We start from the raw sequence: 18,532 nt of genomic DNA on the forward strand, positions 1-18,532 counted from the left end.
CGCAGGTTCTGCCCTGAGCCCCTGCAGCATCCTTGGCAAATCCCAGCTGGTGATGCCTGTCTCTCTAACCACAGACTTGGTGCTCCCTGCAGGCCCCAGCCTGCTAGCACGTGGCTCCGCATGGGATCGTCCGGCTTGTGTCTAGTTCTGGCTCTTCAGCAGCTCCTGCCCCTTGGAGAACGGCTCCCGTCCTCCCCGTGTGAGCCCCCTGCAGCGCATCCCCCCCTGCGCCCATCACCGTGGCCTCTGACCCCTCGCTCTCCTGCCACCTGGAGTCGCATCAACAATAAAAGTGTTTCGTCCCGGGTGTCTGCTTCCTGTGATGGAGCCCGGCCCCCATGGGCACCACAGGGCCAGCGCGTGACCCAGGCTCCCGACCAGCTGCACCCGAACGGGTGGGATGCAGGGCAATGGCTGGCATGGGCTCTGCCCCCAGCTATGCTCCAGCCCCACGGCTCTGCATCCTCAGCAGCAAAACAGGCCAGAGCCCTGGGGTGCCTGGGAAGGGGAGAGTCCCTCAGTCTGAGCGAGGCTCAAAACAGCCTCCCCCCTTGCCGGAAGGGTCGGTTTCCCAGGGCTCTGTCCTGCTCTCCAGTTCGTCTCTGGCCCCCATTGCTTTGCCCTCACCGTGCTGTGTGAGGCAGTGCCACGCAACTCCATGGAGCCAGGACTTGGCCCAGGTCTCCTGAGTCCCGGGGGAGAGCCCTAACCACTGGGCAACCCTGCCTGTCTGCTCCTCGGCGCGCGCCCGACCGGATCTGTGGAGGGTTTAGTGTCAGGAGCCAGGCCTTGGTCCGCAGTCACGCAGCATAATGCCACCGCTGAGCTGAAGGGCAGGGCTTGGCACCCAGCGAGATGCCAGCAGAAGGGCCTGGGTGGCAGGGAATTGGGCCCCATGAGCCACATTTGGTACCAAACTCCCAGGCCTGGTCTAGCCCCAAAGGGGCCCCAGGCTCACAACACTGATTCTTCTACAGCTGAGAACAGAACCCAGGAGTCCTGGCTCCCAGCCCCCACCTGCTCTAACCACTAGTCCCCACTCCTCTCCCAGAGCTGGGGAGAGAACCCAGGAGTGCTGGCTCCCACCCCCTGCTCCAACCAGTGGATGCTTTGGGCTGAAGTGGCACTTCCTGCTATATCTCCCGCGTGTTGGCCCTGTGACCGGGGGGGGGAGGTTCACCCAGGCCGCAGTTTAACTCTGGGAAGATTTAAAAAATGTGCTGGGACCCAAAGCCCCAGAATGGCCCCTTCCTGCCTGCTGCATCCGCACCCACAGAACCCCACCCCACCCCCGAATTCCTGGGGCTTGGCAGAGACCCGGCCTGGCCACCAGGGAGCAGGTGCCACCTCGACTGCCCGCTGGGCTCCGGGACAGCTGCTCCCCCCACTGCCTGGGGATTCGGGGTGTGGGACCCGCCTTGGGGAACAGGCCCTGGGGGAAACTTGCCCCCCACCTGCGCCTGCCTCAGCAGCCCTCTCCCCACAGCACAGCGGGGATGCAGGGACTCACCAGGGTCACGGTGGGCCCCAGAACATAACAATGAGAGCGGGCTGGGGCCTAGGAGAATGAGCCCCCCACTGTCTCCCCTTCCCTGGGCCTTGGGGTTAGAGCCGGGGGGCTGGGAGCCAGGACGCTTGGGTTCTCTCCCAGCTCTGGGAGGGGAGTGGGGTCGAGGGGCTCCCCTGCCCATACCAGACAATATTTCCCGGTAACACTTTATTATTTTAAGTCATTTCTTTCCACCCCCTTCCTCTATTAGCAGTTTCCCGGGGGTGAAGGGGAGCAGGGCCCCAGTTCTGATACATTCCCCCTTCCCACCCCCTCACAGCAGGCATGACTGATTGGTTCCTCCGCTAGCCCCATACTGCCCCCAGACCTGGCTGCAGGCTGGGTTTAGATGCTCTGGGGAGTTGGGATTCCTGCTGCAGCCGTCTCCATCGCTCAGCAGAAGAGGGCTCCTTCCCCCTTGGGAGCGGGGTTCAGTACCTAAGTTCTCAGGCCAGCTGCTGCCGCGACACTGACCGAGCCGGCTTCCATCCACACAGACCCTAGCGCTCAGCCCAGCCAGGGGTCAGACCACACCAGGGAGCTTATTACCCTCTGTGGGACAGTAGCACCTACCGGTCCTGGCCGAGATCAGGGCCCCGTTGTGCCAGGCACCACCCAGACCCCAGCCAAGATTGGGGCCCCGTCATGCTGGGTGCCGCCCAGACCCTGGCCGAGATCAAGGCCCCATGGTGCCAGAACCCTCTCACACACACACCCCAGCCCCACTCCCAGCTGCAAGGACCCAGTCAGCAGGACTTTGTCTTCCTGTCGACAGCCCCCGCAGCTGCCTTCTGCCAAGGTGGCGACCACCCTGTGACAGCCACCCCGTGATTGCACCCAGCAGCGCCTGGCTCCCGGCACCCCAGGGATCCAGCAAGGGCCTGGGTCATGCTCTGCTGCCAGGAAAGCACCGAGATGGGTCCGATGGTCCAGAGCCAGCAGCCACACAAGAACTACTTACTGCCAGTGTTTACAGGAAGGTATAAACACCGGATGGAGGGTGACAACCTGATCCCCAGCCCCACACACCACCAGCCAGAGCCACTCAGGGCGAAGCAGGGACCCCGAGCAGCACACGGCAGGACCTGCTCCCCAGGCTGCTCCCCCCAGGGCAGAGGGCACATCAGAGCATCTGTTCCACTCATGCACGCCCCAGCTGTACTCCTGGAGCCCAAGTCTCTCACAGGCTTTGGCTTCACTGCTGGCCCTGCTTTCTCGCTGTGCAGCTGCTCGACCAGCTGCCACATTACACCCCAGAGGTGGCACCATCTCAGTGACGGAGCCAAGCTCCATCTGGCAGTGGGAGGCCCAGCTGTGATCTTCAGGCTGGAGTCCTACCTTAGGCAGTGGCTCGGGGGGCTGCCTCCCCTCCCTGCATGAATTGCACCTGGGGTCGCTCCCAGAAGGTGGCTCAACTTCTCCAGCTGGCCCTCGGTTCCAGACAGGGTCACGTTCCAAGTCCCGCACGGAAGGCAGGCGCATCCAGTCGTGCCAAGTGCCCAGCAGCACCCCAGGACCCTGGGCACAGCATGGGCCCTGCACGCAGCCAAGAGGGAGGCAAACGGCTCAGATCTGCCCCTGGCTTGGTCAGGGGGCCCTGCACTGGCACTCTCCTACGGCTGCTCCCTGCAGGAGCTCAGCTCCAGCCCTGCCCAGGAGGGGCTGGCATGAGCCCAGTGCTCTCCCCCAGCCAGCCGCCTGCAGGATGGATAGGACCACAGGGAATGCCCGGCACATGGCTAAATATGGAGTCGAGGCCCAGCACTCACCAGCCCAGAGGGCACGGTGGGTGGGGGGGCTGCTCTGCAGCCCAGGCTGGGCGTAAAGCGAAGAGGAGGAAGCAGCTGGCTGGGCAAGGCACAGCAGCAGGTTCCTGCACAGTGACCTCGGTACCGGCATGACCCAGCCGCCTCCACACAGAGGCACGAGCCTGAGACCCACCGCCAGTGGGCGCTGCCCCTGTGCAGGGAGCTGCAGTAGCTGCCCGGTCCCTTGGCAGGGGCATTTCCCTTTCCCCAGCCCAGCACCCTGCCACGCCAAGTACCACTGAGCAGTCCCACGCAGGGCAGGGCATGGCAAACAGGGCCAGGGTCCAGCCCTGGGAAGCAGAGACAAGGTGCCATACTGCAGCAAGACGGGGTCCCCACCCTGTCCCTGAGTCAGAGGGAGGGGGCTCTTCCCCCCAAACTGCTCCCACTGCAGCCCAGGCCTGCTGGCTTGGGGAACCCTCCCGCAGTCAGAGAGAGGAACAGCAGCTCTCACGCCACCCGAGTCCCAGCCTGGTCAGCCAAGGCCCGGGCCTGACTGCATGTCTAGACAGGGCCAGCAGAGCCCAGTGCCCGCGGCAGGGACAGACCGAGGCCAGTGCTCCAAAGCAAGGCTTTATTACAGACCAAAAGGTACCCGCTGAGCCCCAACCCCTCGGCTCGCCAGAGATTTATACTGGGGCAGGGGGATACTGTCCAGGGGGCTGCTGGGGGGCAGGGCACTGTGCACTGCCAGGCCTGTGCCACCCCCAGGTGCAGGGGCACAAGCTGTCAGGCAGGAGGCTCCGCCAGCAACCCCCGGCCCCAGGCTGGATTTGCAGGGCCTCGCTGGTCCCACTCGTCTGGAGGAAGCTGCCACTGCCAAGGGCCGCAGGGGGCCCCTCCCTGGGCAGGGGTCATGCTCGCTCTTGGAGCTCTGGGCTGGGCCGCCGCTGCAGGACCTGCTGCTTCTGGAGCCCCCGCAGCTTCAGGAGCAGCTCCTGCACGAAGGCCTGAGGGAGACAAGGCACCTTCCCTGTTAGCCCCACCGCAGCAGAGACGCTCGCTCGCTCATCGCTCCTGCCCAAAGCTTCCCAGCTGTGGCCAACAGCTGGAGGAGCTGACACAGCCCTGCCTGAGCCAGCAGCTCTCACGCCACCCAGCCCCTCCCTGCCTGGTCCCGAGAGCCCCCACGCGCCCATCACTGGGGCGTCTGGGTACCAGGCGCGGAGGTCAGTGCCGGGCACTGGGGCTCAGGCTGCCGCGTGGGAGGGATTCCCTAAGGGGCTGAGATTTTGCAGTCTAGGTGCCTCTGCAGCACCAGGAGGGAAGGAGCCAGGTCTGGGCAGAGTGGAGACCATTGCTGGGAGGGCAGGGCCCCAGGGGGGTGGGCACCACAGCCCCACAGGGGGAGGGGCCTGGTTGCTGCAGACACAGGAAGGCTCCGCCCTCCTCGCCCCGGTGCTGCAAAGCCCGGAATATGGCCTAGCCCCCCCAGGCTCATAGCCACAAGGCCAGATGGCCCAGATGTGCAGCAAGGGAGCAGCAGGCCACAGCTGGGTCTGAAGGGGGAACCCTGAACAGGGTTTGGTGCAGGGATGGTTGGGGGCAGGGCAGGATACCAGCCCTGGGCCTTGCACCCCCTGGTCCCTGGAGCTGCCTCGTGTGAGCAGTGTGCCCCCAACCTAGGGGATGGGGCAGCTGGCCAAGTGGGAGATAAGTGTGGGGGGGAAGAGAGTTCCAGGGCTGCCCCCTCCCTCCCACACCACCAAGGAGGAAGTGGAGGGAGGAATGTTTTTCCCTTTTAAAGCTTTGCTCGGCGGCACGGCAGGGCCGTGATGCTCCAGACTGGAGCAGCCTGGTCCCATGGGAATCGCTGCCCGGAGTCAGTGCTGGGAAAGCTGTGGCATGTTCTGGGAAGGGGGTTCCAGCCTGCTCCCTTCAGTTGGCTGGCGACCAAGTCCTTGGCCTGAGCTGGGCGGGGAGGAGATTCAGGAGCCATCCCGGCACTGGCAGCAGCCCTGGGTCGCTTTGCTGGGGCAGGCCCTGCCAGCTGGGGAGCTGTGAGCTCCCCTGAGGCAGAGAGCCGGCGGCTGCAGGGCCTCTGTGGGCTGTGAATGAAGATAGAGATGCTGGGGGCCTGCCAGGATCAGAGGAGGGAGCAGTTCGGGTCTCGGCAACCGGCACTCACCTGCGTGTTGTTGTGACATGACTTCAGGATGCCCTGGAAACAGAGACAGAGACAGACCTGAGCGTGGTGCCCGGGGTCTCCAGTGCAGATCCATACCCTGACCCACGTGGGACGATGGGACCTGCCAGCTCCAGGCCACCCAGCCCGGTCCCCTGGCCCCAGCAGCCAGGGGACAGCCCACCCCCGGCCCCGGCTCCAGCCCCAGCGGCCCAGCAGCCAGGGGACAGCCCACCCCCGGCCCCAGCTCCAGCCCCAGCGGCCCGGCAGCCAGGGAACAGCCCACCCCCGGCCCCAGCTCCAGCCCCAGCGGCCCGGCAGCCAGGGGACAGCCCACCCCCGGCCCTGGATCCAGGCCTGGCCCCCAGGGACAGCCCGTCCCAGCCCCATCAGCCCAGAAGCCGGGGGACAGCCCGCCCCAGCTCAGGACCTGCCCCCCAGCTGGCAGGTGCCCTACAGCCGGGAGCTCGATCGCCCCTGGACTCCAGAGTGAGCCCAGCACACCCAGCCGGCCTCCTGGGGCAGAGCTATCCCCTCACTTGTGTGGAGCAGCTTCCCCCATCACTGTGCTCTGGAGCGATTCCGGGGTGGGGTGCCTGACCCACAGCAGGTGCCACAGGAGGCCAGGCTGGAGAAAGTCTCCCTGGCCCCGTCAGCGCTGGCTGTGTCTCCGCCTGAATTATGCAGCCCCGGGGGGCATGGCTGGTCCAAGTCCCACACGGCTCGGAAGAGAAGCCACGGAACAAGCCCTTGACCAGCAGCCATTCCCCACGGCTGGGGCGGCTCCAGGCCCCAGCACGCCAAGCGCGTACTTGGGGTGGCAAGCTGTGGGGGGCGCTCTGCCAGCGCTGCAAGGGCGGCAGGCAGGCTGCCCTCGGCGGCTTGCCTGCAGAGGGTCCGCTGGTCCTACAGCTTCGCGTACCTCTGAAACTGCGGGACCAGCGGACGGACCCTCTGCAGGCAAGCCGCCGAGAGCAGCCTGCCTGCCATGCTTAGGGCGGCAAAATTCCTAGAACCGCCCCTGCCCATGGCCGGCGCTGCCTGACCCCCTGGGCACCACCTCCGTGCCAAGACAGAGCCCGGGCCATGCCCCTTGGTCTGCGCAGAGCACAGGGCCCCGAGCTGCCAAGAGGGGAGGGGGCTGACCGGACCCTGGCACATACTTGCAGCTGCGCAGCCCGTGCCTCATCTGCATCCAGCTCCAGGAGTTCATCAATGTTCACTTCATCCGGCATCTCTGCCTCCTGCAATGAGACGGGGCTCAGGAAGGGTGTGGGGGGGGGATGCAGCCTGGACAGCCCCCACCCCCACCCCCCCACTTCCCTGGAGCTGCCAGGTCTCTGCTGTAATCTCCTCTGTGCTGGGGATTGGATCCTGTGCCAGCCCTGCCTAGTCCCACGGGAGAGCCATGTGCAAGGGGCCCCGTCCTCACGCTGGGGCTCCCCCCCCCCCCCACAGAGCCCGCAGGGTCTTCCAGTGCCACCCCCCAAAGCCACCCTTGCCAGCTTGGGGAAGCTGGGGCCAGAGGGTACCTGGCTCCCGAGGCCAGAAGGGACCTTGTGCTCATCTTGGCCGACCCCCTGCACGGCCCAGGCAGAGCCCAGCCCCTCCCAGGAACTCCTAGGGCAGAGCTGCTGCGAACCAGCCACTCTTGCTCTGAACTGGGCAGCGATGGAGATTCCTCCTCCCGCATCCCAGGTGAATTGTTCTGGGGGGGGGTCTCGCTCATCAGAAATAAGGTGCAAACATTTAAGAGTCTTGCTTCAGCCTCCAGCCTGAGGCTCGTCAGATCTTCCCGCACCAGATAGAAGAGCCGAGTATCAAGTATTTGTCCCCCGGGGCCCGTAGATGCTGATCACCTGGGCCCCAGTCACCCCCACCCTTCTCTCTGGGAAGCTAAACAGAGCTCGTTCAAACGCAAGGCAGCTTTTCTAACCCTCTGCTGGTTCTTGCGGCTCTTCTCAGACCCCCTCCAACTGACCCACCTCCTCCGCGAGTTGTGGGCACCCGAGCGGGATGCAGGACCCTAGCAGCGGTTGTGGGTAGGAGCAGGTGACAGGAATTCGGGCTCCAGACCCCAGAGCCAGTTAAACCCAGCGCCACCCAGCCCCGGAGCGCCAGGCTCCAGCCCCTTGGGCAGGCGAAGCCGAGCCCTATGCACATTCGTGGGGGCTTTGCCTCTCACGCCACATGGTGCCCTGCATGTGGGTGACGGAGCAGGGAGTGGGGCGGATTGACCTGGGAACGTTGTGTGGGAGTTTTATAGAGACTGTCTGCGTTGGTGACGGGATACCAAGGCGACCTGAGCATGTAACCTGACCCCGGGATGGGGTTGGGGCCAGGTGACCCCTTGGGGAACTGGACAAAGGCTGGGGGAGGAGCCGGAGGCTTTGGCGGTTTCAGTTTAGAGCTGGCTGGGGAAGCAGAGGGAGCCCCAAAGCCGAAGGATCAGCTCCCTACCTCTCTGGGGACCCGATTGAGGGGTCCTGGTTGTACCTACAAGCCCTGCTTGGGACTGTGTTCCTGTCGGCTAATAAACCTTCCGTTTTACTGGCTGGCCGAGAGTCCCAGGGAATCGCAGGAATTGGGGATGCAGGGCCCTGCCTCCCCCACACTCCCTGACAATGTGACCCCAGGCCGGGCCCTACTTTCACATGGGATCTCCTCCCTCCTGGCTCCTTTGCTCATAGGAAACGCCAGCAATCAGCCTAGGGCATGCAGGCTGCTTCCTGCCAGAGCCCGATACAGGGGCAGCTGGCCCCGGTCTGGCAAAGGGAGCCGGGCCAGGCCCCAGGGCCCACGTCAGCAGGTCTGTCCTCACGCCCAATGCCACAGGACAGGGCCTGACCCAACAGCACCTGCAGGCACCGAACCCAGCCCAGTGGATGAGGGCAGAGGGCTCGGCCCTGTGGTGGGCTGATTTTAATCCCTCTTTGTTCTCCCAGCTCTGGCAGAGGCCCCCCCCTCAGCCGGGCTGAGCAGAGCTCTCCCTCCCCCCCCCCCCCCGGTGCTCTCCTGGCCTGGTGTCCCCACAGACCCACTCCTGCCCTGCTGGAGCCATACACGCCAGGGCCAGCCCTGCACCCCAGGTGAACTCGGGGCCTGCTAGTGCCTGCTCCTCCGCACCGTCTTGGCCACTCCCACCCCATCTGGCAGCTTCCCCCTCCCTCGGGTCCAGGGCCAGGCTGCTCCAGATCTTCCTGGTACAGAGCCCCATTGTCCTGCTGGCACCAAGTGCTGCCAGGCTGTGAACCCTGCGCCCAGCATCCCCCAGCTCTACCAGTCACCAGATGGGCTGCAGGCCCCTCCCCTCCCCCCACTCCACTCCTTCTGGGCCATACGCAGCTCGGACTGACCAGCCCGCAGCTTGGGGGCTGCTCTGCTCTGCTGGTGCCCCCTGGCCAGAGCCAGTGTCCAGGTCCTGGGTTCCTGGAGGAGGGAAGGAAAGAGGCTCCCATCCCCCACCAGCAATCAGCCCCCGGGGGAGGGGAACAATTCCTGACAATGGAACAGCTGTTCCCAGTCCCACCCCATCTGGCCTGGAGAAGGGGGGGGTGGGGATGAGAAGGGTTAAACCAGGATTTCCCACACGCTTACAGCCAATGGGCTCAAGGCAAAATGACCCCCTCCACCCCCCAATGCAGCCCCTTATGCCCCTCAGCTCCCCGCAGGCCCTGCTCTCCAAGCTGGGTGCAGCCTAGGCAGAGCTCACGGGCAGAGCAAATGGGGCCATGGCTGCAGGGGAAGGGCTGGGCATTGCACCCGGGTTTACAGGGGATACGTGGGGCAGGCTCCAGCCCTGGGTTTTATGGCATCTGCCTGAGAGCTGGGCCATGGGCTCATCGGACCCTCGCGGTACCAGCTCCCACAGCCAGGGCAAAGTTAGCAGGAGAGCAAAGCACCCGACTCCCAGAGGGGACCCTGGACGGGAGCAGACTGGGAACCCAGGAGCAGGTGCGGCTGGAACATGTCAACACCCCCAAACTCCACAGGGCACCGGGGGGCATGATCCCCAGTGGGCAGAGCGTGTTGCCTCCCTCAGTTTTGGGGCCAGCCCCTCTTCCCCCTCCTGAGCAGAGGATGTGAATGTGGAAGCGGCTGGGGAAGTCTGAGCCATGCCGCCAGCCACAGGCCACCCACGGTTCCACTTCCTGCTGTGAAGAGCCCAGCCCAGAGCACCTGCAGCCTTGCCCAGCCAGGCATTCACGGGAAAGCCAGCTGCCAGGTCACCTCTTCCTGCTAGCCCCCGCAGGCTCCTGCCCCACGTGCCAGCTTGAGAGCTGGATGGGCTCCCCTGACCTGACAGGGTATCTGTGGATTCCCCACAGCTTTTCCCTGCTGCAGGTTTGCACCCATTTCCCCCCAAGCCGGCACCTGGCCTGAGTGCCAGGGTCCAGCTCCTCACGGGCTGGGCAGCACCAGGCCCCATGTGCATTTGCAGGGTGCTTTGCCTCACCCCATCTGGCGCCCAGCCAGGAGGGGCCCCGCTGTCACAGCTCGCTGCAGCTGCTCCCCAGCATCCAGAGCTGAGCCTTGCTCGACTCCCTTCCAAACAGCTCTAAGGGCCGGTTCCCCCAGCGCCATGGTGCTGCCTTAGGGATCCCATGCTGGGGGCCAGTTTCCTCAGAGCCCGGGCACGAGGGAGTAGCCTGGCCTCGCCTGCTGGCCCCATCACACCCTAGGCAGCTGCGTTAACAGTCGCCTTCTCCAAGGCCTGTTCTATGCTGCACTGGGGCGAACCCCTAGTGCAGACGCTGCTCCAGCGCAGTGTGACAAGGCTGCGCCAGTGCACGGCTCACCAGCACCAGGCACGTGCAGCGCCCGCGGTGCGAGAAGAGCCCCGGGCGAGAGCAGCGATCTCCCTTCTCCTGGGAGGGAAACGCAGCTGGAGCTCTCCAGGCCGCCCGCACCAGCCGCTCTCTCCTTTCATGGAAGGGTTGAAGCAAAGGAGAAAGTCTCTATTTTTATAGCTGAAGATTCCTGACTCGCAGCACTTCCTGCTGCGGGTTCCCCAGGCCAGCTGGACGGGCCGGGGCGAGAGTGCTTTAGGGTTTTGGCCACTGAAGGAGAAATTAAAGAGCAGCAGCAGCAAGGTGCATTTCAGGGCTTGGGGGCTAGGCCCCAATCCTGCACTTCCTTGGGCAGCCCCGTCCACCCGCACAGAGCAGAGCGGAAGCATTTGGCCGCGCTGGGTGCAGGACAGCAGAGAATCAGGCCCAATATTCAGAAGCGCAAGACGCAGTTGCTCTTCCCCAGAGATCTGCTCAGCTTGGCAGAAGCCCTGGCGCATGCAGCCCGGCACGCTGGAGAGACCCCAGCGGAGACAGCCAAGTTCAGCCTCTCTCCACGAGGGCCCCACCGGAGTTCAGCAGAATGCCAGCAAATCTTCATCCCAGAGGAAGGCAGAGGTGGGAGCCCAGAACAGCTGGGACGGGGAGGCACCTGCCGACTGCAGACCAGCCCCCCAGCTAGTGCCATTGCAGCGTCAAACACGCCCCTGGGGCAGCCCAGAGTGGGCAGCCTGGGCCAGGCCTTCTGCACAAGCACTGGTGCCCAGTGTGCTGCTACACTAGGAATTTGCTCCATTGTGGCCCAGCCCCACAGACCGGAGACACCCACACTTCACACAGCCACACACGGGCACCTGGCCCAGACCCCACTGGAGTCACTTGGTGGAATGAAACCACCACTCTCAGGGGAGAGCGGGAAACAGTGGAGCGCGCGGCCAGCTCAGCCGGGCCAGGAGAGCCCAGTGCAGGGGCGCAACCCTCAGGCCAGGCCCAAGGCCTGGAGATGGCTCCTGGGGCTGGCAGAGCCCCAAGTGGAGACCCCTTGCACGGCCCTGATGACTTTCCAGACACCACTGAGGCTGGGGAAGGCCCCTTGAAGGGTCCCGCATGTGCCCTGGTTGCTTTGGAAAGTCGCCCCCAGCCCTTCCCAAGTTCTGTAGCCAGGGCAGCAAAGGGACCCACAGCGCAGCTGGGGCCACCAGCCGCTCTGTGGAGCCCCAAGAGAGGGAGGGAGCCCCGAGTTCCTTGTTCTCCTCCCCCATGCCCCAGACCCAGGGCAGCTGGGGAGTCCTGGCTAATCATGCCCTGGACCCAGGGCAGCCGGGGAGTCCCGGCTAATCACGCCCCGGACCTGGGGCAGCCGGGGTCACCAGCTGCTCTGCAGAGCCCCAAGAGAGGGAGGGAGCCCCAAGTTCCTTGTTCTCCTCCCCCACGCCCCAGACCCAGGGCAGCCGGGGTGTCCCGGCACTGGCCCAGCCCAACCTGTGGCAAGGGGCCCCAGCAGCCAGCCATGCCAGGAAGCCTGGCCGGGGCTGCTGAGCCAGCCCTGCGGAGTGGGGCTGACTCCGGAACGTACCCAGCTGTGCCCCACCATGGACCCCCGAAAGCAAAGGCTGCACCCCAGGCGCCAGGGAACCATTTGCCTCTAGCTCAGACACAGCCCTTCAAACCTCACAGCCAGAGCCACTGAGTCAGCACAGAGCTCCCCCTCCTCACCCCGGGAGCTGTGCACCTCTGTGAGCCGCCCGCTGCTGTCACAGCAGAGACCCCACCCCCACATCGTTAACAACCTCATACCAGGGTCACCCCAGCATCTAGCCTGGCTCTCAGGGAAGGAGGGCCCCTGGCAGCACGGGGAGCTCCCCTACCGGCCCAGGGCTCTGGAAGGGGCGTGGGGTCTAGTGGTTAGAGCAGGGGGGGCTGGGAGCCGGGACTCCTGGGTTCTCCCCAGCTCTAGGAGGGACCGGGGGCTGGTGGTTAGAGCGGGGAGGTGGGGGCTGGGCACCCGGACTCCTGGATTCTCTCGCTGGCTCAGGGAGGGGGAGAGTGGGGGCCAGTGGCTGTCCCATGGCCCTGCCCAGTGAACTTCACCCAGCACTAGGCAGGTGCCAAGTTCTGTCCCGAGCTCGGGGAGAAGAAATTCTGGGTGTCCCGGGACTGAGGATGGCGGAGCCGCGCCCGTCCCGTGCGCCCCGGCGCAGCTCACCCGGCCCCGGTACAGCTCCTCCAGGCGCCCGTCGATCCATTTCTCTGTGTCCAGCCGCCGCTGCAGCTCCCGCCGGTCGTACTTCACCGTCACCCGCGTCTGGCGCTTCTGGATCCCGGGGCTGCGGGCCGGCTCCGCCCGGGGACTCCCCGGAGAGCGCGCCGGGGACCCCCGTCCCAGCCGCCTGCCCACCCGGTTCGCAGCCATCCCTGCCCGGCGCCGCCACGGGAGCCCCTACCCCGCTCAGCCCGCGGCTTATGGGGTGGGCAGGGCCCGTGGGGCGGGGCTTGGGGCGGGCTAGGCACTGCCCTCGGGAAGCGCACGGCCCGGTGCGCGGGGAGCGCGCGCCCGCGATGGGGAAAGGCTGGCCGGGCCCCGCGCGTGGGAGGCGCTGGGGGCAGCGAGGCACGGGGGGAGGCAGGACTGGGGGGTAGCGGGGCAGGGCCGGGGGCACTGGTCTTGGCAGAGGCAGGGCTGGGGGCACCGTGCTGGGGGAGGCAGGGCTGGAGCCTGGGGGGCACTGGGGGGCACTGAGGCACGGGAGGAGGCAGGGCTGGGGGGCAGCGGGGCAGGGCCGGGGCACTGGGCTTGGGGGAGGCAGGGCTGGGGCCTGGGGGGCACTGGGGATTGGGGGCGCATGGTAGGTGACTCAGTGTGAGGCCAGCACACTGCCTGGGCTGGGGTGCGCACATCAGGCCCCAGGCGCTGGGGGAGGGGTTTTCCCAGGCTCAGCCTGGGCACTGGGTGGGTGGCAGCCCCGCGGGCTGCTGGGCTGGTCTCGTGGGAGGCTGGCAGGGTTATCATTCAGGCTGGGTCCTGGCTCTGCTGTGGCTCCCAGTCTCACTTGTGTCCTGGCAGATGGGGAAGGGAGGTGGGGGAGACACAACCCCCAGCTGGTGTCAATCCACGTTCACTGGGTGAGGACACTTTGCACCTGGGGAGGGGTTGGGCCAGGGTGACACAGCCAGTCTGGGGAAGCAAGGAATTGAAACCCGGCTACATGTGCCTCAGGCCAGCGTCCTAACCGCTAGACTGTGCTTCCTCTCTGCAGAGGTTGGTGTAAGATGCTTGCCCAGCGTTGCGGCAGAGCCCCCAGTCCTCCCAGAGAGCACTCAGGTGCCGTATGCCCGGGCGCGCCCCGAGAGAGGCAGGGCTGTGCCCACGGGCAGGCAGGGCAGGGGATCTGATCTCAGTCCCCAGCGGCCCAGGTGAGCACCCCGACCACGGCCACTCAGGCTTCCCCTGGGCTGGGTGAGCTGCGCAGGAAAGGAGAAGTGACCTGGCCCCAAAAGTTCATTTGCATCAAGACGGTTCTGCTGCTTCCATCTCCGCGCCGTTTTCTCCTCTCTTCCCCTGACTCGGGAACTGGGAGCATCTCTGGGGACCTCTGCATGTGTTGGTTGTTCCACCCCCATCGCTAGCACCCATCTCCTCCGGAACAGCATGGGATCTGGGGCGCTCGCAAAGGCCCGAATTCAGTACCCAGCCTGTTGTGTTACCTGCAGTGCAAGGAATGGGCCAGAGACTCCAGGGGCGACGGGACCTTGGCACCGGGGCAGGGGTTCATGCAGGGGGAGAGACTGCTCGGTCCCATGGCAAAGGCACCGTTCCTTGTTAGAGCATCTGTTGGGCTTCGTTTTCACAGTGCCCCTGGTCCCTGCGGCTGCAGCAGTGTGTACAGAGTCAGAGGCCGCTGAAGATGGTCTCAACCATCCTTTCACTGTCATTAAAGTCCATCCTGTTCTCCTAAGACTAACCAAGCTAAGCCAGGCAAAGGCAGAGAAGAACAGAGATGTGAGAGAGAGGCCTGGGCGTCTGTCTCCACTGCCAACTCTCCTGTGCAACCTCAGTGCTGGAGAAACACGGGCCCAGGCTGTGATGTGACCAGCCGTGCCGAGACCTGGCAAACTCATACCAACATGAGCGGTTTAAAGCTGCCTCTCTGGGCACAGGCTCCCAGCAGCCCTGGCGAACGGACAGGCCTGGCCAGCTCCGACAGGATCTTAGGAACCAGAGAGGAAAAAATACACTGAGGAAGATAAACAAAACGATGGGAGAGAGTGGCAGCTGCAAAGCCTCAGCCCTGGTCTCGTGGCCCAGGAGGCATTTAGAGAGTTAGCCGGAGCTGCCAGAGGGGACAATCTCATCTCTGGCCTGGCCTGGCCTGGATGTCTCAGGACTCGGACGGTGAAGGTGCCGTGGTGGATGGGATCCTGGGGGCCCAGCAGACAGATGACAAAGCTGCTTCTTTCCGCCCTCCCGCCCCCCATATCCTCCTCCTGCAGTCTGTCAAGGGCCCCAGAGCGGGGATGGGCGGCATAGTCCGGCCTCATTACGTCGTCCACCAATTAAGCTGTTTCCAATACACCAGTTTTGGCCCATTGATTTTCCGTCCCGTTCTTTGTTTACCGAACACGATCTCCACGCTGGCCTTGGCTGGGAGCAGGAGACGTTTCGGTTTGGCCCAGCCCAGTCTGTGCGTCTGCCTTGTGCCCCTGCCCCATCAGCCTGTATTGTTATCGGCGACTCAGCCCCTCGGAAGCTCTCCCCACGTTCCAGCGGCACAGCCCCCGGTCAGGGCGGGCCCGGCCCAGGCCTTGGCCCGCAGTGGGGTCAAGGTCTCTTTGCGGGATCGGGCCCTGTGTGGCTGGCAGGTCCACGTGCCCAAACAGAACCCCCCCTGCTGCCCTCTGGTGGGGGAGGGAGGTCACAGCATCAAGATGGGACAGCTGAGGCGAAATCCCACGCCCGATTGTGGGATGCTGGGGGGACTTTGGTTGCAATGGCAGGTGTCTGTCACCAGTAGGGGCACCACCCCGGCCCAGCTCTGGGTGGGGGAGCCTGGCTGGACCAGTTGGGATGGGGGAACTGGGCTATGTGAGCTCTGGCTGGCTCCGGGGGTGGGGGTGGGACACGGGGGCTGAGTCTCCTTGGGCAACGGGAAGACAAATGTCATTAACCACCATCCCGCAGGCTGGCAGCTTTAGCGCCTCTCCTGCCTAGACAGTCTCTCGTTTGCCTCCAGCTCGTTAGGCCCAGGCATAGCCCTCTGGCCCCAGCTCAGAGGTGGCCTGGGGCTGGGCCGGCTCTGGGCGCACTGGAGATGGACGGCTGGTGTGGCAGGTCCCATTGGCCAGAGGCTGCAGAAATGTGGCTTGAGACTCACTACAGCCCTTAGCTGGAAGCGGCTCGAACCTCTAACATGCACATCTCCCGCCAGGGGTGAGGCCTGCCGTTCCCTGAGGAGCCCTGGCCAGTTCCTGCAGCCGGGCGCCATCTCCCCTAGGAGCGCTGCCCTGGGCAACACCCCGGGAGGCTAAACAGCCTGAATTAACGGGGCTCCACTGGGGCTCCGCTCAGGCCCGAGGGGAAAGACTTGTCCAGGTTTTGGTGCAGCCCTGGCAGCTCCGCATAAGGTCCCTCCTCGTGGCAGGGACAGCTTTCTGCAGGGCCTGCTCGGTGGCTGAGGCCAGGCTCTCCAGAAACACACCTAGTCACAGCTCGGGGGCACAGCCCCCCGGCTCTCCCCTGGCCGAGGGAGGCTGCCAGCCGGGGCGAACCAGCGCCGGGTTTGCACCCACAGGGAAAAGAACCTCCCAGACCAAAACACGGCCAAGAAACCCTCTTCCTGCACCAGAAAAATCCCCCGTCCCCCACTCCATCCTCTGCCCACGACTGGCCGCCGGGCGCGATCCATCAGCTCGGCCGGGCTGGTGCCATGCGGGGGCATGAGCCCCCCAGTTCATGCCAGGCTCCCTTCGGGCAGGGGTGTGTGATTCTGGGCGGAGTCAGGAGGGGTTACCAATGCGTCAGAGACTTTTTTAAAGCTGGGGGTGTTAGATCAATAACCTGGGGAGGAGGCCGAGCCCAAGTCTATCACTGACCCTCTTTGTTCCACAGCCCTGCTCCTCCTTCCTCACCCCGCAGCCCTGCCCGTCCTCCCTCACCCCTCGCACCCCCCTGGAGTCTGGGTCCCGGGAGTCTCCCCAAGCCCTGCACCTTGGCACCGGGTGCTGCGGGTGCCAGGCCGGGCAGTGCTTTGGGGAAAGGCTGGAGTTTGGGGGGTGGTTATGGAACTGGAGGGCGGGTCTCAGACCCCTAAGGTGGGGGGGCCATAGACCCATTTCCCCTCAGGATGTGCTTTGGGGAGGGGCTGGAGTTCGGGGGTTGGGTCCCAGACCCCCAGGGTGGGGGTCCCCCTGCAACCCGCAGCATGGGGGGCCATAGACCCCATTTCCCCTCAGGATGTGCTTTGGGGAGGGGCTGGAGTTTGGGGGCTGGGTCCCAGACCCCCAGGGTGGGGGTCCCCCTGTAGCCCCCAGAGCGGGGGGGCATAGACCCCATTTCCCCTCAGAACGTGCTTTGCAGAGGGGCTGGAGTTCAGGGGGTGGGTCCCAGACCCCTGGGGTGGGGAGCCCCCTGCAGCCCCCAGCACAGGGGAGCATAGACCCCATTTCCCCTCAGGACGTGCTTTGGGGAGGGGCTGCAGTTCGGGGGCTGGTTGCAGAACGGGGGGTGGGTCCCAGACCCCCAGCATGGGGGGGCATAGACCCCATTTCCCCTCAGGACGTGCTTTGGGGAGGGGCTGGAGTTTGGGGGCTGGGTCCCAGACCCCCAGGGTGGGGGTCCCCCTGTATCCCCCAGAGCGGGGGGGCATAGACCCCATTTCCCCTCAGAACGTGCTTTGCAGAGGGGCTGGAGTTCAGGGGGTGGGTCCCAGACCCCTGGGGTGGGGAGCCCCCTGCAGCCCCCAGCACAGGGGAGCATAGACCCCATTTCCCCTCAGGACGTGCTTTGGGGAGGGGCTGCAGTTCGGGGGCTGGTTGCAGAACGGGGGGTGGGTCCCAGACCCCCAGCACGGGGGGGCATAGACCCCATTTCCCCTCAGGACGTGCTTTGGGGAGGGGCTGGAGTTCGGGGGCTGGTTGCAGAACGGGGGGTGGGTCCCAGACCCCCAGCACGGGGGGGCATAGACCCCATTTCCCCTCAGGACGTGCTTTGGGGAGGGGCTGCAGTTCAGGGACTGGTTGCAGAACGGGGGGTGGGTCCCAGACCCCCAGCACGGGGGGGCATAGACCCCATTTCCCCTCAGGACGTGCTTTGGGGAGGGGCTGCAGTTCAGGGGCTGGTTGCAGAACGGGGGGTGGGTCCCAGACCCCCAGCACGGGGGGGCATAGACCCCATTTCCCCTCAGGACGTGCTTTGGGGAGGGGCTGCAGTTCGGGGGCTGGTTGCAGAACGGGGGGTGGGTCCCAGACCCCCAGCACGGGGGGGCATAGACCCCATTTCCCCTCAGGACGTGCTTTGGGGAGGGGCTGCAGTTCGGGGACTGGTTGCAGAACGGGGGGTGGGTCCCAGACCCCCAGCACGGGGGGGCATAGACCCCATTTCCCCTCAGGACGTGCTTTGGGGAGGGGCTGCAGTTCGGGGGCTGGTTGCAGAACGGGGGGTGGGTCCCAGACCCCCAGCACGGGGGGGCATAGACCCCATTTCCCCTCAGGACGTGCTTTGTGGAGGGGCTGCAGTTCGGGGACTGGTTGCAGAACGGGGGGTGGGTCCCAGACCCCCAGCACAGGGGAGCATAGACCCCATTTCCCCTCAGGACGTGCTTTGGGGAGGGGCTGCAGTTCGGGGGCTGGTTGCAGAACGGGGGGTGGGTCCCAGACCCCCAGCACGGGGGGGCATAGACCCCATTTCCCCTCAGGACGTGCTTTGGGGAGGGGCTGCAGTTCAGGGACTGGTTGCAGAACGGGGGGTGGGTCCCAGACCCCCAGCACGGGGGGCATAGACCCCATTTCCCCTCAGGACGTGCTTTGGGGAGGGGCTGCAGTTCGGGGGACTGGTTGCAGAACGGGGGGTGGGTCCCAGACCCCCAGCACGGGGGGGCATAGACCCCATTTCCCCTCAGGATGTGCTTTGGGGAGGGGCTGCAGTTCGGGGGCTGGTTGCAGAACGGGGGGTGGGTCCCAGACCCCCAGCACGGGGGGGCATAGACCCCATTTCCCCTCAGGACGTGCTTTGGGGAGGGGCTGCAGTTCGGGGACTGGTTGCAGA

At 65.4% G+C, this 18,532-nt stretch overlaps 1 protein-coding gene across 1 annotated transcript; it reads right to left on the bottom strand.

Annotated features, from left to right (window-relative positions):
* Positions 1 to 3,911: 3,911 nt before the first annotated feature.
* PPP1R14A (protein phosphatase 1 regulatory inhibitor subunit 14A) lies at positions 3,912 to 12,709 on the bottom strand. The gene is made up of 4 exons (XM_030546649.1): positions 12,479 to 12,709; positions 6,646 to 6,726; positions 5,486 to 5,518; positions 3,912 to 4,307 (listed from the first exon to the last, which is right to left on the bottom strand). Exons 1-4 carry the CDS (start codon positions 12,683 to 12,685, stop codon positions 4,212 to 4,214), a joined length of 417 nt encoding a protein of 138 aa, XP_030402509.1. The 5' UTR covers positions 12,686 to 12,709; the 3' UTR covers positions 3,912 to 4,211.
* Positions 12,710 to 18,532: the final 5,823 nt, after the last annotated feature.

This window comes from Gopherus evgoodei, unplaced genomic scaffold, assembly GCF_007399415.2.
Source record: "Gopherus evgoodei ecotype Sinaloan lineage unplaced genomic scaffold, rGopEvg1_v1.p scaffold_48_arrow_ctg1, whole genome shotgun sequence".
NCBI classification, from domain to species: Eukaryota; Metazoa; Chordata; order Testudines; family Testudinidae; genus Gopherus; species Gopherus evgoodei.